The sequence below is a fragment of the Festucalex cinctus genome, chromosome 2 (assembly GCF_051991245.1).
Source record: "Festucalex cinctus isolate MCC-2025b chromosome 2, RoL_Fcin_1.0, whole genome shotgun sequence".
Classification (NCBI taxonomy): Eukaryota; Metazoa; Chordata; class Actinopteri; order Syngnathiformes; family Syngnathidae; genus Festucalex; species Festucalex cinctus.
The window spans coordinates 30,736,091-30,761,636 of NC_135412.1; the positions used below are offsets into that span (position 1 = coordinate 30,736,091).

At 39.2% G+C, this 25,546-nt stretch overlaps 1 protein-coding gene and 1 long non-coding RNA gene across 9 annotated transcripts in view; both read right to left on the bottom strand.

The window, feature by feature from the left end:
- Positions 1-1,128: 1,128 nt before the first annotated feature.
- ttll10 (tubulin tyrosine ligase-like family, member 10) overlaps positions 1,129-25,546 on the bottom strand; it is a 35,551-nt gene continuing 11,133 nt past the window's right edge. For 3 of the 8 annotated variants that reach the window (XM_077514497.1, XM_077514499.1, XM_077514502.1), the window contains 11 exons: positions 7,246-7,441; positions 7,094-7,175; positions 6,836-6,954; positions 6,637-6,757; positions 5,650-5,735; positions 4,517-4,703; positions 2,737-2,908; positions 2,496-2,636; positions 2,098-2,214; positions 1,931-2,024; positions 1,129-1,858 (listed from right to left, as the gene is read on the bottom strand). In XM_077514497.1, the coding sequence (XP_077370623.1) occupies positions 1,671-1,858; positions 1,931-2,024; positions 2,098-2,214; positions 2,496-2,636; positions 2,737-2,908; positions 4,517-4,703; positions 5,650-5,735; positions 6,637-6,757; positions 6,836-6,954; positions 7,094-7,175; positions 7,246-7,432 (1,494 nt within the window). In that variant the 5' untranslated portion in view covers positions 7,433-7,441 and the 3' untranslated portion in view covers positions 1,129-1,670. Of the gene's footprint in view, positions 1,859-1,930; positions 2,025-2,093; positions 2,215-2,495; positions 2,637-2,736; positions 2,909-4,516; positions 4,704-5,649; positions 5,736-6,636; positions 6,758-6,835; positions 6,955-7,093; positions 7,176-7,245; positions 7,470-9,537; positions 9,761-11,079; positions 11,110-25,546 lie in introns of those variants that run through there. The other 5 variants (XM_077514500.1, XM_077514498.1, XM_077514501.1 and 2 more) reach the window with 5 other exon arrangements.
- LOC144014525 (uncharacterized) lies at positions 18,402-20,921 on the bottom strand. Its single transcript, XR_013282484.1, has 3 exons — positions 20,624-20,921; positions 18,557-18,768; positions 18,402-18,478 (listed from the first exon to the last, which is right to left on the bottom strand). It is a non-coding gene; the product is annotated as an uncharacterized LOC144014525 (long non-coding RNA).

Genomic DNA, 25,546 nt, shown 5'->3' on the forward strand with positions numbered 1-25,546 from the left:
CATATTAATTTAATACAGTGTAGGGGTACATTTATTCGACTTACGTTTAAACATCGACGCTAGCCACCCGCAATTGTATTTAAAATGAACTTTATGGTCCTTAGCATTCCATTTGGAGTCATTAAAAGAGTATATCTTTGAAACAACTACAGGTGGTGTGAAAATGCAGCTTTTCCCCACCTTCTTTTTTTGTTGGCCAATGGGGCAGTTATCGCTAAGTCCTGAACTCTGCCTAGCAACAAGTGGCATTCGTGTGACACTATTAAATTCTACTTTGTTGCATTTATGAGATGTTTACTGATGTTGGTAATAAATCATTAATTTCAGACAAATGATTATTTCAGCAGAAAGTGAGGTGTGTAATGTATATTTACCACATTTATATTTTTCATAAAGACTAATAAACTTACATGATTGCTTATTTATAAATTTAAACTGTAGATGATTTATGTATATAGAAAATAAAGATTGAGTTTCATTGAAGAATATGCCAGTCACACTCACTCACTTATTTGACTTATCTTACTTGCATTTGTAATTGCAGTGAAGGACTACTCCAGAGGTCCCCAGCTCAAATGCAAAATTTATATTTCACCTTTGTTTTTTGTTTTTCATTTTAAAATTACTGCAATTGGCTGGCAACCAGTTCAGGGTGTCCCCCGCCTACTGCCCAAAGCCAGCTGAGATAGGCTCCAGCACCCCCCGTGACCCTTGTGAGGAATAAGCGGTCAAGAAAATGGATGGATGGATGGATGGATGGATTTTAAAATTAGGTTTAGTTAGTTACATATTAAATTTGCCACTGAGCTGGGAAAAAATAGCCTTGGTTCAAATTATTTTGATGCATGTTTGAACAATGGGCAAATATCTTTTAATATTCAATATGTAACTAACTTGAAGTTGAAGGAAATGAAGGCAAAGAAGCCAAGCAACTGAATATGCGCACTATAAAAACGTAATACAATACCAATATAAGATATATATATAAGACATCTCATGAAATAAGCGGTGCACAATCATTATAGTGTATACATCGCTGTACATTAACACATGTGAGAAGTAAGTCCCGGCAGCACTACTACCTTGTGTTTGCATGTATACGTCAGACACATTATTTCACTATTTCAGACCGTTTATTTCAAACTCATATATTGTATTCATTCATTAAACACAGGGAAATATTTTAATATATTTTACATTATTCTTTTCATTGTAATGATTGTTGCTTATAACTAATAAATCGCCCTGCATTTGGCTGGCAACCAGTCCAGGGTGTACCCCGCCTACTGCCCAAAGCCAGCTGAGATAGGCTCCGCGACCCTTGTGAGGAATAAGCGGACAAGATAATGGATGGATGGATGGATGGATGGATGGCTAATAAAAAAAAAACACATTAAATGTGTGATGTTTTCATAATAGTGCCTCTTTCTGCTCCTGAGATTAGTCCTTACACTCTTTTGCACAAGAACATGCTCACATTTAGTTTTGTTTTGTGTTGTTGTTGTTTTCAATGAGGCTGATGACAACAAAATAAGTCTCTTTCTTGCTGATTTGCTGGATGCGTCAACACATCCTCACCTCCGAGGCATGTTCTCAGCTTCAGCTTCACGCGACTCAAACGGTTCAAGGTGGTGATACTCGAAGAGCTGTCCAGAGCTGTGGAGTGCGTCTCAGTTGCTCATGGACTGTCTGGGCCGAGTCCTTTGGCTCTTTTTGGAGACTTTGTGGCAGTTTTCTGTCTTGTCGTTGGAAACTGAGCCTAGAAGCCCGTTGTACAGGAGCACAAACTCCCTCTGACACGTCAAAGGCAAGACCCGGTGTCTCAGACGACACTTGTTGAAAATCTCGAGAGTTAAATCTGAAGAGGAGCATCATCGAAATGACACTTTGAGAGGGTCAAACGTGTGTTGTTAGCTTAAAATGAACATACCCAGTGTCTCCGCTACAGTGCTGGGTATCACCTCTTTCAGCACCTCACAGTTGACATGGAGAGCTGGATTGCAGTTCATCTCCAAAAGCCACACCTCAAAAAACAAAACAAAACATGATTTTTAAATACACGTAACTAACATGCTTGTTCTCATTGGCCTCACCCACCTGGAAGTCCTCGTCCACCATGAAGTCACAGCCAATCAGGTCGAAAAAACCCAGCCTGCGGTCCAGCTTGTTTTTGACAGCAAGGAAACATTGCGTCATCATCTGCTGCATGCACCTCTGAAGCACACAGGAGTGAAACAGCCACTTTATTCCAACTTTTTGAATACTAAATTCAACATACATCAGTATAATAAGCTTAGTAACAGTTGCACATTGCATTATTGCCATGGATAATTTGATATTACTATAATCAGTATTATTCAGCACATAATAAGATGATGCATCCTCAGACAGAAATGAGCTCATGCCAACCTTGCCTTCACATCAATTAGTAGCAAGTCAATCTCTGACTGCTAATTGGTCCCTGCGAGCAAGCAGACAACAACAGCAGCACTCACTGTGAAGGTGCCCAGCACCCAGTCCCTTGGTAGCTCCTTGGCAACCTGAAACTGGTCGTTAACATAAGCGTTGAAGCTCTCCATGGACCACACGGTCTCCTCCTTCATGTGTCTGTACAGAGGGTTCTTCTTCTGCATGTACTGCAGGTGAACAGCAGGGGGCGTGCACACACGCAAACATGAAAGACAGTAGTATTTTTATTTTATTTTTTTAGTTAAAGCTCACACGACTAGGTTGTACCTGATTGGTCAGGTGGGCTGACAGATTATTGGAGCTGGGGTCATAGTGGTCGCAGGTCAGCCGGACGTATCCGTGGCGAAAGAAGACCATGTAAGGTGACGTGCAGGCGATTAGGAGATAAGAGCGCACATCAAACTTCTTTCCTCGTAACAGCAGCGGCCTCTGGATGTAACTGTAAAAGATCATAAATGCTTCATAGTGCTCAGGGGACACTTCCAACAAAGAGGGCAATGATGTTCAATAAATAAATACAAATGGCTTTGATGGATTGCGGCATTTAATTATGCTACCTATAAATATGTGTTAGTCATGCTCTATATATTTGCTTAACAGCAGCAAATGCAGTTTTCACTGGTAAAACACAGAGCCAAAAACAAGTTTAAGCAATCAATCTAAAGCACAGGTCTCAAACTCCAGTCCTTGAGGGCCGCAGTTCTGCATGTTTTAGAGGTTTCTCTCCTCAAACACACCTGATTCATTAGCAAGCTCTGCAGGAGCCTGATAATGATCCTCATTATATGATTCGGCTGTGTTTGAGGAGAGAAACCTCTAAAACATGCAGGACTGCGGCCCGCGAGGACTGAAGTTTGAGACCCGTGGTCTAAAGGCAGCATCTGAGCAACTCAAAACACATGTTCCAATACTTTTGATCACTTAAAAAGTGGGTGGGTTCAAACAAAAGGTGCACTGTCCTGAGTTGTATGTGTTATATTTGTTTTAGATGTGAATATCTTGTCCCATATTCATCTTTTGACCTGATCCCAAATGTCATGAGTAGGAATGTTCGATACCACTTTTTGTAGACCGATATCGATAATCAACACTTCAGTACTCACCGATACCGATATCAAGTGCCGATACCATTAGTACTTATGATACATACAATTTCCAAAAAAACAACATAATTTTTACAAAATGACATATATATCCCAAATATAACAAATGTCCTTAAAATTGCATAAAATTAATGGCAATTATATTTTTTCAATTTTCTCATAAAAGTCATTTTGCAAAGAGCACACAAGAAAATGAATTTTAAAAAAATAGATAAATAAGATGAAACAATCCAGTGGCCAGAAAAAAAAAAGTCTCAATTAAAATATGTGGTTGTACAACCTCTTTTTAAGGAATACAGTGAAGTGCAAAGAATTCAATTCTGTACAATAATGTTTCAAGGAATTTGATAATATCTACCATGTTAAGAATTCCTCAAGCTTTTTAGTGCATGATGTTTAATTATATCTTGTTTTGAAATCCATGCTTTTAATTTGGAAGTCTACTCTGTATTTCCGTTTCCTGTTTCACGTTCTGTCGTTCATCTTATAGCTGTGCAATAAATAGTCTGTCTGCACTTCAGAGCTAATTAAATTGTTGAGTACAACTCAAGACTCATGTGCTCTCTTATCGGAGCCCCCTGTTGCGGTCAACAAATGCAGAAAATAACCATTTCAGCCTTTAATTCCTGACCGAAAAAGGGCCACAAGAGCAGGGGGCGATGCCAGTATCTATAACTGTCGCGCGTACAGATAACGTGAAATGTGTCTGGTATCGGTACTCACCCATCCCTAGTCTTGAGTATACTGTCCAACAAAACACAAAAGAATTGACCATGTCGTTCCAATACTTTTGGAACTCAGATAGGCAATACCAAGTGCAAAAAGGCGTGTATATGAAAACTTATAATAAAAGGAGCAAACAGTGGAGACTTGTTTCTCAAGGCACCACTGTACACAATACACATAGCAGCTGGCATATTCCGGATCTCAATATGTGTACTCACTGTTGGACGATGTAAGCCTGAGGCCGGCGGTGAAGCGTCTTTGACTTGGTCCGCATGTCGTCCATCTGTTGCAGCTTCAGCTTCAAGGTGGCAACATCCTCCACGCTCTTCAGCAGAAAGATCCCTCTGCCTTGGTTCAGACCCGTCGGCTTGCAGATCCACATTTGACTGCAATTGTTGTTCGCACCTGTCCAGTGCCAAAAACAGACTCTCATAAATGCTTGATGTAAAGATCTTCACATGATGATTATAGATATAATTTATTATTAATTAATAATTAATTTAATATAAATATTATAATATAATACAAATTTATACATATTAAATAATATTATGATATTTAATTAATCTAAATATAATTATTATAAATAAAATTATTATATACATGTATGACATGACATAAAATGTAGGTTTTTTTTCTTCAAACTTTGAGGACAGACTGGTAATAAATTTATTGAATAAATACTGTAAACCTAAATTGTCCCAACATCCAATTGCCACCACTGCAAACTATTTCATGCTTAATGTCAACTTATTGTTGCTTTAGAAATACACACCAAAAAAACAAAAAGCCAAATAAAAAGTTGAGCACAGGTTGTGGAGTAAATGAAATTGATATTTGTCCAACCTCTGGGACGTTTTGCTGTAACTGAGACCTACTGTATATGAGTATTTAATACGCCAGAGTTGATCATAGCAATCCCGCAGATGATCCCACAAGGATATTTGACTAGATATTTGTTCACTTATTTGAGGTAATGCGTGACATGAATATTTTTTGGAGGCAAAACATGACAGGCAAAAATGTTACAGTGTAACTCTTGCCTCAACATTGTCCAACATATTCAATCGTTGCCCTTGTTTGTGCCTCAGCCCTGGCCTTTGATGACTCATCGCTATGGCAACAGCATGCTCCTCAAGTGATTTTATCAGGGCCTCATGGGAGGTGAAGTGCATTATTTTTTCCACTGTACATGAAACCATCACCAAGGCACCTGTTGCCTGAACACTGCCATGCGCAGACGATTCCGTTTTTTACTGTTTGATTTTGGAGCCTGCTAAGTAAACACAAAGCCTGTTCAACCAGTGTCATGTGCGTGTATTAGAGGATGATACATGTATTGTTTTCATACCCTCCTGCTGAGCAAAGAAAGCCTCTCGCTCTTCCTTTACATCCAAACGGAAGGTTGTAGGAATGAACTCTTTCATTTTCAGCTTCCTGTGTGGCACAACACAGTTAGCGGTTAGCAATATGATGTTAAACTGCCATGGAGACTAAAGTGCACATCAAAGAAGCACATTTCATGAAAAGATGTACATAAAATCAATAAATATTTTGATATGGAAGTCCAATACTGAATGCAAGTTAATCCCAGATTATTATGCAGGTAGGATTTAAGTTAAATAAACATTTGAGTTTTATCTTTATTGTTGAACTTTTTGCATATCGTCACTGCCGAGCGGAAACCTCTCGTACCCAAATTTGGTCAATTTGACATTTTTTTCCCCCCACAAATCAGTACTAATGGTCATTATCATTGTGGGTCTGTTTTTTTGTTTTTAATATGAAAATTACTGCCCGATCTAAAGCATTGAAAATGACTTATTTTCTTTGACCATGCAACAAATACATTTTTTTTTGTTTTTTTTGTTTTTTTGTTTATAAAAAGTGATGGTTTTGGAGATGTGAGGATTCTGCTTGACATCAGTGATATGTTGAAGATCATATCAATCTCAAGCCCAGTTAGGCCTAATTATAGGGAAATTACTAAAAGTTATATTGCTAAGCAAGTCACATTATAGTATAAGAAAAAAATGGAAATTTGTAGAAATCATACTGTTCAAAATGGAAGCAGCTGACATACTGTATGATACAGCAGAAGTCAAGTTACTTTTTTTTTTAAGAATAATATGTTCTATGCACACCCACTAGTCTAACTGCCGATTAATATCACGTTTGGAGTATGAGTTAAGCAGTGAAATCCGCCCGTTTTAATCAATCTCAGCGGGAAAGCATTTTGCCACTTGCTGTCGACTGAAGATGACATCACAGTTGCTCAGGGTGCAGTAACAAAAACAGTCAATTTTTGGGGTGTGTGAAACAAGCAAGCCCAGCTGACCTAAGCGCTCGACCGTGGTTGACCTTGCAGCTGACTCGCTCGTACTCCCTCAGACTGCTGAGCAGGCCGATCTTGGTGGTGAGCACCTTGTTGTTGGGGATCTGATACACCAGCTGTTCTCCTGGGAACAACATGGGAAGCATCCACTGCATGAGCCACTCACACAAAAACGTACCTTATGTTGAGCCCGTCCCATCACCTTCTCTGAAGTTGAGGTAGGTGCGTGGAGATTTGCTCTCACACCACTTGAGTTTGAAGTCCTCCCTGTGCTTGTTGTATGTCCTCTTCCATCCTCTTCTCTCACAGTAAGCGCCCACTCTGAAGGAAAAAGGAGCGCCATCACAATCAACCATACAAGATCATATTGAAGTGTAAATTTTACTCAGTTTAGAGTGGGACCCAATAGACTGTTTAGAGCCAATTTTACTGTCCACATGGCATTCAAAGTCTTACTTACATCTCAGCACCATTTGTTCCTCCAAAGAAGAAGAAAGGGCCTGAACCTCTGGGCTCCTCGACATGCTGCAGCCTTTCCCTGACTGAATAGGAGCACATCAGCTAGCACTGAGAACTGTATACAATGTATATTGGGATGGGACACGCACGCACCCGAGCCTCGGCCCTGTTTCTTCTTGTTCAAAGACATCTGGATACTTGTTTTGTCTTCTTTGACATCAACAGCAGAAGATAACGATACAGCAGCCCGGTTGTCCTCATCCACTTCTCCTTGCTTGTCCACGATGCCATTATGATTTTGGACCTTACTGCACGGCTCCACCAACCTCTCAGACGACATGATCGCCAGCTGAAGGCATAACAAGATGAAGAGGGGCCTTCATGAAAAGAAGCGAGAGAGAGAGAGAGAGAGAGAGAGAGAGAGAGAGAGAGAGAGAGAGAGAGAGACGCAGTTTTAGCAAAAGTGGAGGGAAAAAATTCTGCCATTGGTTAGTGTGCAGCAATGGATCGTGGGGGTTAAACTAAATTATTTTAAACTAAAAAGGAAAAACTTTCCAAAGGATGACTTGGCTCCTGTTGAGCCTTGGCCGAATACAGTCTTGGAACGTCAAATGTTTTTTTTTTTTTTTAAAGTCTTGGTCTACTTATTTTAAGTGCTATATAAGTGCGCCACGTTTACCTTTATGATCAAAATGGATGGTTTCTTCATAAAATTGGACTATCCCTACCTTCACGTGCTATTGGAAAGATGGACCTTACCACTTGGGTGCTCCTAATTGCGACCGGGTTCTGTTCATGTGCTTTTGTTGTAGTGGCAAAAAACACACATGAAGCTGATGTACTCTATGTTAGGGCAAAAAATGAGTTGTAAAGGACAGGACATTGAATTAATTGAAGTAATTGTGTCAATTCTAAAACAACCTACTAGCAGACAATAACGCCCTTACAAGTGTTAATATTTCTTGCCATTCACAAATCCTTCATCACATTTCGCCATGCTGAAACTTGAACAGTTTTCTCAGCTCGGAAACTCGGGTATCAAAATAAATTCCCAGAGAAATTATGACATAAAGGGGGCGTTCACGTGCAATTTTCTACTTGATATGTGATATTTACCATAATTTCGATACCACATGAAGGCATCATAAGATGTGTGTAGAACTTTCCTGCAATGTGAATACATTTTGTTTCATACCCAAATAATGGGCCAATATAATTTAATTACAGTAACGTGAATTCTTGTGGTGCATAAATTTGCGTCTACATACAGTATGTATTTAATTCTTATTTGTATTTGCCTACATATCTTCTAGAAAAATCAATGACCTAATGCCCATGATGTACTATTAGGAGTAAGGCTAATCATGAATGAATGAATGAATGAATGAATGACTTGCACCTGTGTGTATGGGGTGGGCGGGGCACTCTATATATGTGTATCCATACCGAGCTGTCTTGTCGTCGAATATCAGGACCAGGACGCCTCGACGGTTTACGACCTACTACTTCCTCTAATACTGCTACGCCTGCAACTGCTACTTCTCTTACTACTAACGCTGAGCAACTAACCAACTAGCTCACGTCGAGTACATTACCGTTACTATTCTTACGTAAAGTGAACTTGTATGCGAGGCAATGTGTGAGTGTGAGTTGTATCCGCCGTGCCTGTCCTGTCTACCCTTCCAGAGGGAGTTAATTCAACTAAAAAGTGAGTTTAATTAAAAACTGGACAATGTGTTGTTCGGCAAAAGCACCATTAGTGGCCCATTCGAGCTCATTTGTGATTCACTGCAAACTTCTTCCTACTCCTTTTGAACATGTAAACCATCACGAATGATTGCTATAAGTTTCTTCTTTCTTTTAATTTTTTATCTGCTAATTGTTTATGTTTATATGTTCAATAAACAAACAAACAAACAAATAAATGCAGATTTAGGGTGCCAGTCCAAGCACTAACCAAAATATACTATAAAGACATAAAGGAATGTTAAAAGAAAAAAAAAATGTTTTTTTTTTCCCAATTCTTTGCGTCAGTTCACTGGATGTTGTGCTACTCCTTCTAACTAATGCCAGTAGAACTTGATTGTACCAATATACTGTACATGTGGCCACAGTAATACTTGTATTAATTGTTCCTCACAGAGGATAAAGAATATACAGCATGCCTACAAGTATCTACATATCTCCTTTGACATATCTGAAATTCATATCTCAAATTTTGCTCTCACTTAAGTCAAAGCAAAAACTCAGCCAAAGGACTGCTTGTGTCCCAAGAAACTCATTAGTTAGGTAATTCGTATCCAAGCTGTACTTTTACTTACACATATCCTCCATTTTCATTGTTTACACAGAAACAATAGTGGTTCCATTTTACTTTGACTTTGAAGCATGTTTACAAAATGTTAGCATTTTCCTGTCAACAAACGGTATTAATTCTGTCCTTACCTTCACACTGCAACAAGGAAATAGCCAAATGTGAGCTAATTGTTGTTAGATTTCTACTTAACATACTCGCCTCCAGTCAGTCTCCACCCTCTCAACTACTCTGCATGCTCTTCATGTGCATTCAACCCTCCAGCCTGGCAGGGCCTAGAGAACCAACAAAGCAACAGACAGAATCATCTTGTCTGCCACACTGCGGGTCATCAAACACCCCCCACTACACTACACTGTCTCCACCCACGTAAACAATCGGCAGATTGGCCAGTAGTGGGAGCCATGGCAACAGTTGCCACTGACAATCTTTCCACAGCAACTCCACAAGAGTGTGTATTGCAAAGCCACTTTGTGTTTCGATTCATCCAATATTAACTACTTGGAGGCCTGCTTCTGTTGTGCCAACGCTCTTATTGTGTCCCATCACAAAGGTAAATGCCAAAATTATTTTGATCAATGACTAGCGAATAGCGATACCTGAACTCAAACACATTTCAATTATAAATGTTCACGTCTCCATCAGGCTATGACAAACACCAATTGATTAGCGTCCCTTTTAAAAGAAATACTTGACTCATTTAGCCGTTTTCAGCATTAAAAAGTTTATTTTTGCCTAGAATTTATTTGATGACTTCATTATTTTACTTGTACAATTAATACCTTTAAAACACATTTTTGCCACTTGCTGTCGACTGAAAATGACATCACAGGTGCTCAGAGTTTTAGGTAACGACCATTCATGGCTCAATATTGTGAATGTAAATACGATGGAAACTTGGAATTGAAGTTTGTTATTGTTGTGAATGTTAAATGCAAAGTTTCAATTAAAAAAAACAACAACAACAAAATAAAAAAATAAAATAATAACGACCATTCATGGCTCACATGTTTTCTGGGTTTGGTCATGTGACGTTCGCAAACTCAGCCGTGATTGGTTGTTACCTCTTTCCTTAGCACAGGTGATGTCATCCTCAAGCAAAATTAGATTTTAAGGTATTAATTGTACGTGAAAAATAAAGACGTTATCAAAAATATTTATAGACAAAGTATTAACTTCTTACTGCTGAAAATGCCTAAAAGAGTCAAGCAAAGTGCAATTAAAGTAGGTAACATGATTCCAAGCTCCATTTTGAGATGCTAACATTTGCAAGACTAACTCAGGGCTCACACACAGCTTGCTCCATTCTCACCACACTTTTCTATTATCAACCATCAAGTCATGAGTATATTAATTGTCATACGTTGTATTAATTGAAATGTGTTTATGCTGAAAAAAAAAAACATGGAATGCTAAGGCATATTTTTTTCCAGTTGCCATCATCAGCTAATTTAGCATTTCCCGTTATATAGTTTTGTTTTGTCCATGCAGGATCTCAGTTCAGCCCTGTCAGAATTTGTGTATGTATAAAAGAGGACAATTATTTTGTGTGAAGAGGAGTTATTTTGTACTTCTTTTTTTTAACTTAAGAAGATAAACCGGTACTTCTGCTTTTACCAGAGGCTTTTTACACACATATCTGTAAGTGTACTCAACCACAGCATATTTGCCACCTCTGGAAAGCAAAATTGTTCCAACGCAGTGAGAATCTTGTCCCTCGAAGTGGGCCTCGCCCCTCGTTGGAGCCAGCATCAGCCACGCCTTGATAAAGAGCCGCCATCTGATAGAGACGCTGTTAAAGGCTGCTGCTGCAGGTGGACAAAGAGAGCAGGCTTGTTTTACAACCCTGTCCACCTCGTGCTACGCCATCTGCCAAGAGGATGTGTGCATGTATGAAAACCCCTTGTGTAAACCTGAATCTGTGTGCGCTTGTTTCGAGTGACTACGTTCCCTGTACAACACCCATTCACTGTCACTGGCCACTTTGGGTACACCTACACCCTCTAATGCATTGTGTTGAACTCATTATTGCTATGGGCCACATTGGTTTCATAGGGATGTAGTCCATAAAAAAAATTAAAAAAAATATTCAATAAAAAATAAAAATTAAAAAAGGCTTGAAATTACAGGAAAATCTGTCTGCACTCTAACAACGTCAGCGAATGGAAAGACAATTTTCAATTTTAATATCAATTATATCAAGAAACATGAAGTAGATGCACATGATTTGCCTTAGTGGAACTTCTCAATTCAGGTGGTGGAGCAGACCTGACCCACCCCAGGCCTTGAGTTTGAGGGCTGTGCTCTAATGAATATCGAACATTCCGCCTTTACAAAGCTAACAATGAACTTCTCCTGCAGCAATATCAAAGTTAACCAGTATTTGAAACACAATATGACACAATATGAATCATATTTTTATGAAAATGTGATAATTATTGTTAAGTACGACCACTACTACTACTACTACTAGTAGTAGTAGTACTACTACTACTACTACAAATACTTTGATATAACAGTAAAAGTAATACTAAATATACTAAATAAGGTTTTAGTTAGTTAGAATTGGTGAAATCTTTTTTTTTTTTAGTTTTAAAATAGATAGTAATATGGTGTTTGTTTTATTTGTATATTAGTGAACAGAAAATGAATCCAAATTAAATAAAGTAAATAAAGTAAAATTAAAATTATTATTGTACATTTTATACATTTTTATTTTTTTTTTTATTCATTTGTTATATCTGTGTTTATTTAGTTATTTATTATTTATATTTAATTTATAAAAAATCCAAACACACTGCCAAAAATCCAATAACAATAATAATTGTAGTCGAAGTAGTCACCTATCAATCATAGTAATAGTAGCAGTTGCAGTGGTAGCAATAAAAATAGGGATTAATTAATCAATTATATAAGTCAGTAAAGGCCAATTCTTTTTTCTTTTTATTATTTTCCCTATTTGACGAAAAGAAAAATAATCATGGATGTTTTTTGTTTGTTTTTTTATCTTTTTTTATTTTTTTTATTTATACAGTATATGTATAAGCACATCATAAAGTCAAGGTAGTGATTCTCAAGTGTGCCAGGAAAGACCATCAGGGGTGATGTGGAAAATGACCCACTGTCACTGAATAGACGCTCTTTAATGGCGAAAGGTTCAATAAATCTGAATATCCACCTGTTACCATTCATACTTCAGGATACCACAAGGTGTCCTGGAATTATAGCACCTTTGTGGTAAACTATTTCACATTGAATAAGTCCAATTGTGAGTACATTAAGACAAGATCATCATTAGAATTCGTCCTTTTTGTGACTTTTTTGTTTGGTGGTGTGCCATGAGTAAAGCAAAAGACAATAAAATCTACCAATGTGTGTTTGGGAGCGTAGCGTGTATCTTGGGGGTTGGCCCATTCTCACATCATGTTGACTTGATCAGGAAGTGCTGGGCAATTACTGCCTGCAGCAATGGTGTCTCGCCACAACCTATTATTATTGCTATTTGGAGGGATTCTCCTTGTGAGTGAGTTATATAGTGGCGGCAATGGAGTTAAGTTACAGAGTAAAGAGAGGCGTGCCTCAATAAGCTCGCTTGCTCTCTGATTTCCTTACATCAGCACAATGGGGAGCAGGAGTACGACAATATGTTCCCAGGCTCTGTCACTGCTCACTCCCACTGGTGACACGGGGAAGAAGGTAGTGCTTATTTGAGTGTGTTGTTTTCTGATTACTACTATTTGAAAATGGATATCTGAACTTTCTTAAATCGGTTCATAATGAAAATGACTTCATCTGTTTGGCATGACTGAAAACGTGGAACTTTTTAACCTACTTGGTATCGTAATTTTGGCAGCACAAACACGTGACATCGCCTGGCCAATCATCAAAGAATGGTAATGACTGCAATAAAAAGATTACAATTAAATATATCCATCCTGACAATATAACATAATCAAAATAGGAACAAAACCGTCGACATCGAGCACAAATCACACATCACATGAATGGCTCTAAAAAAAAAAAAATGTTCATGTGATCTGAACATACAGTATGTGTATTCATATGGAGAGCAATACACCACATAGCCTCTTATCAGGGTTTTAGAGAAGAATGAATCACCCAGAGACAACACGCACAACTACAATTGCAACTAATCAACTCGTAGAAAACACGGGCAGGTTGCAGCCCAACCTTCCTGCTTTGAAGCAATGGTGGGACGGGCACCATCTTACCAATGTGCCGCAAGCGTTCCAGTCCCACACGTGAACTACTTTCATCTATTAGTCATCGTTAACCCTTGAGTGGTCCTTCACATATTAGTGGAGTAGTTTAATTCATTTAGAGGGAAACCCAGCAGGTGAAAAAATGGAAGTTGCCCATGAAACTGATGACAAAATGTCAATGATGGCAAATTCTACAACATTTTGTTTGCCTAATTGCCTAATTACCTTATTGTCACAATATGAGTACAAACTGTGTACCGTCACAGAGGTCAAGCTCTGCAAAGCATCTGGACTCGTTTTGTGAATTTGTGTGTATGTGTGTGTCTTTTGTTTTCTTAAAATATTCAAAAATGACTTTTATTATTATGCTAATAGGAAAGTAAAAATTGTGTTTCTGTACTTTAATCTTTTCCTCTCCATCCTCAGCCAGTAAGGGTCGGAACAGGAATCTGGTGCGACTGCTCCAAGCATGCACAGACCAGCTCAGGAATCCTCTGCAGGCTTTCCTCCAGTCTGGAATCTCATCCAGTCGCGTGACGTCAACAAGGCGGGAAGCCACGTCTTAAAAGTCGTCGTCATCTGCTGTTTTGAAAGGAATTCGTTCTGCAGCTGAAATCTAAAATGGACTCAGCAAGACCTCCGCCAAGGCGTCACTCCTTCTCTCATTTGTGAAAATCCACAAGAGTCTTGTAAGGACAGTAAATAGATAAAGCTGATTACATAATAAAATAAGCAGACATTAGCTACATTATTTACAAATCTACATTTTTTTTTCATAGTGACACTGTTGTTAGTTAGTTAGTTAGTTAGTTAGTTAGTTAGTTAGTTAGTTAGTTAGTTAGTTAGTTAGTTAGTTAGTTAGTTAAATGTGGCTAGTTGTTGGAAAAAGTGAATGATTACTAAATGGATGATGAATCAACATCAGGAGATCAGTGGCTGAGGCCTGCCAATGAAACGATAAAACAGTTTGGTGTGTTCCAAGTTGATCCAGCCAAACGCAGATTTGGTCATTATTATTATTATTATTATTATTATTATTATTATTATTATTATTATTATTATTATTATTATCTCTTGTATCTCTTTGTATATCATTATTTATTTTTGCATAATTATAAAAAATCTCGAATTTGGATTATTCGTATTGTATTAATGTATGATCATTTTTGATGATCTTAGCTGATCATTTAATTTTAAAATGGTAGTAGTAGCAGTATTTTTTATTATTATTATTTATGTATATCTCTTAGTGTTATTACTGTTATCATTTTAAATAATGTCTTTAGGTTTATGATTATTAATCATGTTTTGGATTATTATTATTATTATTTTGCTAACATTATTTAGTTTTATAAATTATTTTTTTTGTATAAAATTTTGAATATTTAATCTTATTTAGTCTGAATAATTAATCATAATAATATTAGTAGTAGTAGTCATATTTTTAGTATCATTTATGTTTATTGTCACCTTCCTAAAATAATGGCTTAAATCAGTTTTTCTTTCTTTTTTTCAGAAAACAACAAACTGAATTTCAGGGGTAGAACTGAATGATCTGTTTAACTAAGGATGTAGCAAATTTTAGCAGAGGTGGCCAGCAACATGAGAAAAAAAAATGTTTTGGTCAAAATATGACATAGGCCATTATTTTAAGAAGCTGTATCCCACAGTGTGCCACAATGAGAGCGTATCTTGTTGGAGCGGCAGTTGGGGGTGGGGTGGCAGCTTTAAAAAGAAGCTCTGTTCTACGTAACCTGATCCACACCTGACTGGAGCTCGGCATTCCGCTCTCACCGAGGAAAGCGTCAGCGCTGTGGCAAGTGAGCCACAACGTGGGAATACATTGCAAATGGAGTCAGAAAATAGAAGTAAACAAACAAACAAACAAAAAGACACATCAAGTGAATTTTAATTTCATTTATTTAATATGTTATTTCACACGTTACCTGAAGATAAAGTATCGCCACACACAGTGTTCATTTATCCACTGTACCTGGAGAAAGGCCAAGTTTCTGCAAGGTATTCTGTTACAGTACACATGGGTAGAGGACACATCTTTCTACAGACAAATTCCTCCTTATAGTCATCACAATAATCTGCTTAAGTCTTAAAAACATTCCAAATTGAATGTAGTTCAACTTTGACCTCGAGTCACATGGAAGAATTGTGGCGACATTCATGCAAGGATCACAAATCCACCGTCACCCGCCGCCACTAGAAGCACGTGTGAAGACGAGAGAGCGAGAGAGCAGAAGGAAGACAGTGGAAGGCAATGCCATTTAATGGACGGCATTACCAGACAGTATTAGACAGCAATAATTACATCTAACCATGTCTGGTAAGACGCCAATCAACAGGCTGGAAGGGTGACCTCTGAGGAAGCAGCAGTGGAGAAGAAACGGCCTGAAATCCTGACAACTTCCTCTTTCTCTTGCGCATGAGCACCAAAAAACAAAACAAAAAAAAAACGCCTTCAAACCTGCCTTCTTTCTACCGCCATCACAATCTGTGACAACGAGGGGGGGTGTTTCTGCTGGCTGGGGTCATGGAGCCGAGTGGGTCCACAAAGGCGTGGCTCAGTGTTTAGTATGAGGGCTAAATTTCCCACCTTAAACACACACGCAAGCTTTCTGCTCGCTTCAATTCTTTCATTTAAGATGTTCGATTCCCAGCTTACACGTTGGCATGCCTGTTGTTATAGCAGATCTTCACAAGTTCCACGTTGGGTAGCTAAAATAACAAGAGGCTGAGGTGAGCTCACTTTCATGATACAGGCCACTTGGACCAACGGCTGCCGCGCAACACAAAGGCCGGCGCTGTTCATGGTTGCCTACCAGCAAAAAAAAAAAAAAAAAAAAAAAAACGGCCTTGCACGACCGGTGGAACAATCAACGTACTGCTATTCTATTATGCAGGTGGGGTGGGGTTGACATAGAAGCCAAGAGGAAAAAAGGGCAGGAAGGTAAGTAAAGGAGAAGTAAAACACTGAAGTTGTACTGTAGAACGATTACACAATCAAAAATGAGGACATGATACATGCGTGTTCGATGCCTGCATCCATGTTATGTCACACAAGTAACACGCCACTATCGTGCTTATCAGGCTTGCATTTATTTTTTTTGCTACTTTCCTTCTTATGTCTCCTTACTAAATTTTCTCCGCGCCATGCTTTTGATTAGTCAGACAGCAGCCAAAAGTCATTTGTAAATTTATAGGTAGGGATGTTCCTCAACACCTTTTTCAGACTAATACCAGCCATAAACGTATTCTTTGTTACAAGCCACATGGTAATTATGATTTACTTCAGAGGGCCATTAGGACTGTGAACTTAAATAAGTGTATGATCACGTCATATTACATAAACACAACAAAGTGATGAATAATTAATATTGAAATCATAGGTTAGTTAAAACTGAAAAAAAAAAAAACCTCAATACCTCAACAAAGTTAATGCACATAATTTGCTTTTGTGGGCCACATAAAATGATGTGGTCTTGAATTTGTTTTTGTCATTTAATACAATGACAAAAATTGTGAACAAAGAAAATGTCTTTCTAACGCTTATGATAATTTGCAAGTGTGTCAAGCTGCTCACAGTAGCATATAGCGGCAACTACTTTCGAAGAGGGTTTACGCCATGTCAGATTTAAAAAAAAAATTTTTTTTAAATATAAGTATCATGGCTGCCGATACCTTAAAATAAGACGCGCTACCTGTTATTATGTACTCGTCCATCCCAATCTAAAAGGAATACTGCATTTGTTGAAGTTTGTGGTCCCCCAGAAAACATCGTTACCAGACAGTGTTAGAACAACAGTAGTACAATCCAGCACTGCCCGGTAAGATGGATCCTGAGATCCTCGTTCTCCGGCCTGCTGGACAAAATCAGTTCTTGTTGCAAGCGGATGACTATCATCATCATTACCAGGCAGTATTAGAAAAAGAGATGTAGTCCAATGCTGCCTCGTAAGATGGAGACGATCACCCATAAAGATGCTCCGAACGGACTACGATTTTTCTTAAATAAATAATATGTAAGCCATTTATTTTTAAGGGTACGATAAGTTTTAAAGAATGAATATTTTAAGTCACTATTCTGCTACTACTCGAGTGGCAAGCGAAATGCAAGTAGGTGCGTTGTCCGAGCGGGACCTCCACTCGGCGTGCTCAAGAAGGCTCGTGTTGAGCTCTCCAGCCCACACGGGCTGTCACAGAACACTGGGCCACAAAAGTTGTTAATGATTGCCCAAACCTGTTCTGACTAGTCGAAAACTATGGCACGGCAACGACAGGAGGAAGTGTTGCTTTTTCACACAATATGCGGCAGTTATTAATTTCACACAAAACACAGCCTAATTCAAAGTAAGTCAAGCCATTAGGTGTTGTTGCTCAGTCACCCTCTCAGATGAATTGGGTTTTCCTATTACAACTTTCAATTCGTTATCTGGCATTACATGATGGAATAAAATATGAGGGGTTGCTCCCTTTTTCCACTGGTGGACCTCTGATGCTGTCGCCTTTGTGTTAGTGGAGTGATGAAAGGCTGATGGAATGCTGCTCAGCTCGACCTGAGCAGCCAGCCCGTATGCAGAAGGTCACTGAAACGGCGCTTTGACTGACTAATGTGGCTACTTCACAGGTGCAGCGTGCCAAATGCTCGCCCCCACGATGACTACACAGTTACTCTCTTCATCGAAATTGAATTTCACTTTTTAAAAATCTTGTTCAAGAATGCTTTTTTACAACTGCATTCTCTCGATTACAGAAAACGTGTGTTAATGAGACATTGAAAGGAGACACTGAAAAGTTTACCGTCACCCCCCCAGGCGAGGAAAAAGTTGAGCTCAGCCTTGAGAAGGGGGAAGGGAGAAAAAGGGAGAAAAAGGTTAGGCGGGAAGCAAAATGGAGAATGCACCTGTAATCTTACCGTCCTGAAAGGTACCCCAAGCAAAGAATGCGAGAAAGTGTTGGGAAGGCCGAGGCTGAAAAAAGAAAGAGAAGGTCTTCGATTCCCAGCCCGAACACTCCCGTCTTCCTCGCGGTCAGTCAGGCCCCATGAAATGAGAAAGCCGAGCAGACCTGCTCTCCCAGACTCCATTTAGTTAATCATCAGCATTATAAACCAGTGCCGCAGGCCCTCTGAGGACGACAAGAAGGGAGAGGGGGGAAAGAAAGGGTGTGAAAAGATTAGACAGTACCTGTTCAAAGTAGTAACGAGCCCGCCCTCACTTCTACTAAACTTCCGCTGGCAGTTGTGCTTACTGGCAAAAGTTTGTCCTATTGTACAAGATGGCGCACGGCGGTGGGAGTTGTAAGCGCTGGTGGCTGCCCACGCTTTTTTTTTTTGCTTCCCTGAAGTGAGGCGTGATCAGGTAACTCTGCCCTCTGTGCTGGAATGCGACTCCAGTGTGAAGTCAACAACCCGATAGGTAAACTGGCCTGGCCCTTAATCAATAGGGGCCGTCTTTGTGGGAAAACAATGGAAAGGAGACCCAAAACTTTACTTAAGTGCGGCGGACCTTATCTCGGCCTCCTCACACGCTGAGGAGCAACCTGGTAACTGAGGCGTTTAAACCTGATCCCGTTTTGCATCCCAAATTGGAAATGTTGATTGGATGGGCTGGTTCTCCTTTTGCACTTTCTTCACCTTGCAGTTTGATTTGTTGTTTCGAATAAATTATTTCTATTCAAAATTATATATGTTAGCTATTGTAGAACAATTGTGATCAATGAGTGTGTATTTCAAATTTTGATTGAAATGTTTTACATTTAATATATTAAATTATTATACATTATATATTATATTTATATTATATTAACTAATTATATTATATTATATTTACATTATATATTAGATTAATTAGTTATTATATTATTTAATATTTAATAGTGCCACTCCAATATTACAAAGTGAAAGTCCCCTCCCCCATCAGATAAATCAAACTGCATCTCAATACTAATTACTCAACCTAAAACATGAAAATTCCTAAAACTCCATTTCAGCCTCAAGCCCGAGCAAACAATTCAGCCTTGAAATGATTCATCTTAACTTTTGAAACTTTTTTTTTTTCCCCCCCCCCAAGAGCAAGAGGCTCCCATGTGACCTGCAGCTTTTCAGGTGTATAAAAGAAATGAACGCTCCACCAATCACAACCTTCCACCTCAGTCTGCAGCCTCCGCTTTACAGTGTACATGCTCGACATTTTCCCTCCATTTTGTGCCACACCGGAATAAATCTACCTTCCGTGAGCACGGAAGGACTCTGCAATGTCTAACATCTCCGTGGTGGAAATTCCCCACTTGAATAAGAATGACGCTGCTGTTCTGTTTGTCTCAAGCTCACATATGAACTTTAGAGGCAAAGAGAAAAGAGGAGCAGACATTTTACGCCCGGCACACGTCCACTTCCTCTTTTAAAACAGCCATAGCTTCTAAAAACCGAGAAGGAAGGCGACAGGATGACCTCCGACGAAAACTCGAGTCACAGTTCAACAGGTTGTCGAGAAAAGTTGTGTAATGAGTTACATAATCTACTTATGTAGCGCGTATCTGCGCATGCTAAGGCTAATTGTCTTTTGCGAGTAAAACCGTTTCATACCGTCATTCAGCCGTTTGTCTCCTTGTGCTGAAGCTTCGTATGATCTAGACGGAGTCAGCCGCTGTCTTCACGTCCTTTGACAAGTCTGGCAGTTTGCCTTTACCTGCCCCAACTGGTCTATCCAGTTTAGGAATGAACGTTGGCTTCTATTGTTTCCGAGTCTTTCTTTCTGGTTAAATGGATCTGGAATTTGATACGTGTTATTTTCGCTTCCCATCGAAAACACCCGAATGCTTTATCATCACACAATCGCTAACGCGTCTCCTGATCTTAGCTGACTAACAAACGTCCGCAAAGTTTGAACAACAGCGTCGCCGAGCAACAAGTTCTGAGCGCAGCTTACGTCTTAAGAATCGGACAATGAAGACAAAGAAGGGATCGCATTGGTGAATTTACCCAGCCTTTCCCAGGTGTGGTCAGCGAGCCAGAAACCCAATACAAGAGGCATCATTGTGTCGGGGCTCTTGCCGCCTCGTTGGCTAGTCCTCTTCTTTCCTGCTCTCGCTGAAGGACACTGGCATGGCGGTTAGGAGGCGTAAGATGTCCCTCCTTCCTTTCAGGTAGATGCAGCCTGCATGATGTCAGCGGAAAGCCAAACCCGGAAGAAAATGGCATCAGTTCTCTTCCTGGTGCTCAAGCAAAAGTTCTTTCTTTCCCGGAGTTCTCGTCTCTTCGCCGTTGTTCGACTGTTAAGCTCCTCGAGAAGATAGAGGCAGAATTTGTAAAGGGCTTGGTTTACATGTAGCCCGACTCCCCCGCCTCCTCTTTCCCCCCGCAGGTGTAATTTTCAGGTTGCAGCCAATCTCTTCGGCCCCTGGCGCTTACAGGTGTGTCCGATGCAATGTCTCAGCCAATGGCGACCAAGATCAGAACTCCCCCCACCGCAGTCACCCTCTGACTCTCACCTCACCGGTTCGCTTACCTACCCCCCAACCCCCATTAGCCCCCAGGTACCTTCTTGTGTTTTTTATGATGTCAGCTCAGGCTTTGTGGGAACTACCTCCTCTCTTCTACGCAAACACGATTGGTACACTGACAAAACATCCAGCAGTTGGCAAAAGTCACATTTTTAATGCAGTTTTATCGCAGTGCCATCAAGTTCAAACCTTTGCCTTCATTTTTGCAATGTGAGTCGGCCACAACCTGAAATACCTGCCCTTTGCTCTCATCAACTGCCTCCCTTTGTGTCCGCACACCTTTTTTTGTCCCAACAATAACCCCAGCGGGAGCAACAGGTGAACAAAGTACGGGTGAGTAAAACTTGAAAAAGGGACACCAGAGGTTTGAGGTCAGTTTGAGCATTTAGGGTTGGGGGAGGGCCCACCAACGAAAGGTCAGGGGGCTCTTTGCCCAAGGGCCAAACAGAGGCCGAATCCAAAACCTGACCAGGGTTTGGCTGGATACTGGGCAAGGCATCCACTTTCGGTCTGGAGGTGTAATTGTCAGGATTAGTCTGTTAACAATGAGGACAATACCAGAACCATATCCTGTTTCAGCAGGGGTGTGGCACAGCTTACAGCAGAACTCCACCGGCAAATGTGGAAGAAGGTGATTGCCCGTTGAACAAACAGCACCAGCACTGACGCAAACGACAATAAAATGATTCTGTGGGATAGTTTCCTGTACAAATGTGACAATGCAGAACCTTTTGTATTTACCTCAAGTCAACAAAAGGCTGATTTGATGAATGTGAAATTGTCTGCAGGAAACATACTTGAACAAACTCCTCCAAAGCAAGTTTGCTCGACAATTAGTAACCGATTAGCAATCCTGTGAGGAGTTCGGCCTCCATAAAGAGGTCGGTTTAGTAAATTGCTGCGCTCTAAAAGGTTTGCTTTGTTTGGGATTTCATTTGCATTGCAAATGAGGAAAGGGGTGACGCATGGGAGACTGACCTCAACTTATTTGGCTACTGATGGCTATCTAGCCAGCCGGTCACGCAAGGCACGATGCAAGGACATCAGTCAGCAGCTCAGAAGTATCACTCGCAAATGTAACACAAAGAAAAAAGATGGCATTTTCTTGCATGTATTTGTTTACAAATCCTGCTGAGTTCGAGATTTCAAAGGTCTTTCCATCTGTGACAGACCTGCACCTTGGATGTATTGTCACCTGACATTTTGATTACTATCTCTGGAAGAAAAATTGGACATAAATTAAAGTATTTGTTTGATGAAATTGATCTTGAACAAAAGCATTTGAATGTTATATATTATATAATCATGACAATCAAACTAAACCTTCAGTGATGTCATAACAAAAACCTTTTTTTTTGTCCCCCACCAAATACATCAGGTTTTATCCACCTGTCTTCCTCCTGCCCTTCTGCTCAGAGGATCAGAGGATAAGTACAGAGATTCACATTGTATGAGGAAATTGGAGGATTTTGCCCAGGTGTAACGTTTAAAAGGGCCTTCGGTACAGTCAACAGACAATTAGCTCGCTGTCCACATCACTATCAGGCCAGTAGCATATGTGGACAGAAAATGGTATGAAAGTCATTATACAGAGTGTCCCCCCAAAAAATGTAATCACTCTTTGACCGCCTATTTTGATATATTTTTGTTTCAGGTGCTAATAACCATAAATAATAGCAAACTCAAAAGAATTCCTCATAAAGTGCTATTCTAACTACAAAAATGGTTCAAGCATAAACATCGTCTTTGTGACTATAAATCTTCATATTAGTGCACTTTTCCATTACATTTATGGCAATTTGGGGATTCCTACCTCTGTTGTATGGATTTTTGGAGATTGGGGAAGCATTTCAGCCAATTACTCTTCAATCATTTGTTTGGTGGATGTCCAAAGTCTTCCATAACATTACTTGAACAGTCCCACCTGCTTCAAGTTTATCTCTGATGCGAGCCGAGCAGTGGTGCGTCATGTTGGTGAATCTCTGTGAAATTTCTTCTAAATCGTTTTCAGAATTTCAGTAGCACCTTATGACAAATTTTCTTTCTTCAAACAAACGTTAATCAGAAGTTTGAAATTATTTAGGGATATTGGCACCTGAAACAAAAATATAAACATTAAGTTAGAGAAATTTAAGTATGAAATTAAAATTTACAATAACATTTTCCTGGTTAAGTTAGTTTTAGTGTTAAACTAGCGTTTCACTTATAACAAAGAGCTGAAAGGCAAAATTCACAAAAAGGCTTTGATAGGGTACATGAACTGACCAATACAAGCAAATCCCTTGTTCGATTAGAAGTGATATTTATACAGTCAACATCCTGAGACCAAGATGACACCTAGGTACTCATCAACAATATTTAAAAGGATGTTCTCAGAGGGAAGTGGGCATGAAGCTTACACTGTCATAGTGTTCCGTCAACAGGTTGCAAAAGAGATGTAGAGAGACTGGAAGAGTCACAGAAAGACATGGAAGTGGATGTTTTACACACACACACGCACACACACATATATATATATATATATATATATATATTCAACTCTGTTACAGAAAAGGAAGTTGCAAAACATATTGTAACATTGAACATTGGACGTGCATTCAGCCAAATACATTTAGGTTTGTCCTAAAATTACGGAAGCGTATTACATTCACTTGAAAAAAAAAAGAAATAAAATACTATTTTTCGGACTAATTTTTTGGGGAGCTTTGTTTTGTTTTTGTTTTTTTAGTATTTATTTTATTTTTTTGCTTTTCTGAATATTTCTTTCTGTTTCACTGAATATTTTTTTCTGTCATAAAAAAAAAATATTCAGAAAAACAGGATGAAAAATTACTCAGAAAAACAGGGGGGAAACATTATTTAAAAAAAGAAAAGAAAAAAAATATTCCAAAAAACAAAACAAAAAATTATTCCAAAAAACAGAGCACCAATTTCTGTTTTACTCCCTGAGTATTTTTTTGGGGGGGACTTGTTGCAGACCACTGATTTGTATATATGACTGGATAGCTGATACACACCAGTGCAAGCCGTTGAAGTCACAGGGCAGCCATCTTGTTACTCCCACCCTGTGAGCAGACTACTGTATAAGCTATACGCTATACGTGACAAGATGGCCGCCCTGTCACTTCAACGGTTGGCACTAGCGTGTATGGGCTATCGGCTATCCAGTCATATATACAGGTCCGTGGTCTGCAACAAGTCACTTGGAGTTCAGATGTAAAAAAAAAAAAAAAACACTCAGAAATTGGTGCTCTGTTTTTTTTGTATTTTTTTTCTGTTTTTTTTTTTAAATAATATTTTTTACCCCTGTTTTTCTGAATAATGTTTTCCCTTTTTTTCTGAGTATTTTTTAATCTTTTTTATGACAGAATAAAATATTTAGTAAAACAGAAAAAAAAAATGAAAAAAATTACTCAAAAAAATTAAACTAAGCCCCAGACCCCAAAAAATAATCAGAAGAAGAGTTATTTTTTATTTTATTTTTATCATTTTTAAGTGAATGCAATACACTTCTGTATAAACTGACACAGAATTGAGTTTTTTTTTTTTTTTTTTTTTGGTAGTGGCAATTTATGACTAACAACAAAAAACTGACTTTTGAGATTTGAGACGCAAGCATCATGTCTGTTCCCAGTTCCAGAGTATCAGCAAGGGAGAGGAATGAGCGGTCTGGCAGCCTCGGCCCTGCCCTGACTTGCCTCCTGCCACCCGCATTGTCTAATTGGCCCCATAGGATCCAGCCGCTACGTGTGTGCGCGTGTGTAAATGATGCAGTCCTGTGCTATAATCTCTGCTGGGGCAGTTACCATGGAAAAGCAGAGTGAAGCATGCCAATTACTGCTGCATCCTATTCCACAACACACCTGTTGGACTCACTTGGTTTCAGGTCAATCTACACTTTTGTTATCATCTGCCTAACAAAGACTTATTATTCATATCCAACATTATTTTTTTTTTTTTATGTAAAATATCTCCAAAAAAATAAACAATCTTAAAAGAACGAGAATGTATTGTATGAATTGGATACTATGGAATTTTTTTCCCCTCGGTTAATTTTTCCCATTTTCCAAGTGCAGACATGCACACAAACTGTCCCAAGCAGCGACTCTCTAAAGCTGCTGGCGCGGCTCAAGTTTCACACATTCACAGACGAGACGCGGCAGTTTGTTAGGGAAATGTGTGTAAATGCCGTCCAAAGGTCATCGCTCATTGTGGCCAAATATAAACAGAAAGACAAGTTACCCTGCCTCTCGGGCACATTTAGTATTGTTCGTCTTTAAATGCTTTGCGTGCGTTCAGTTGAAGGCATTGTCAAGCACTCGGACCCCGCGTACCATCCCCAAACACACCTGCCGGCCTGGCTCCTCAAAAGACTGTAATTAGCTCAAGGCTTAATGTGTTT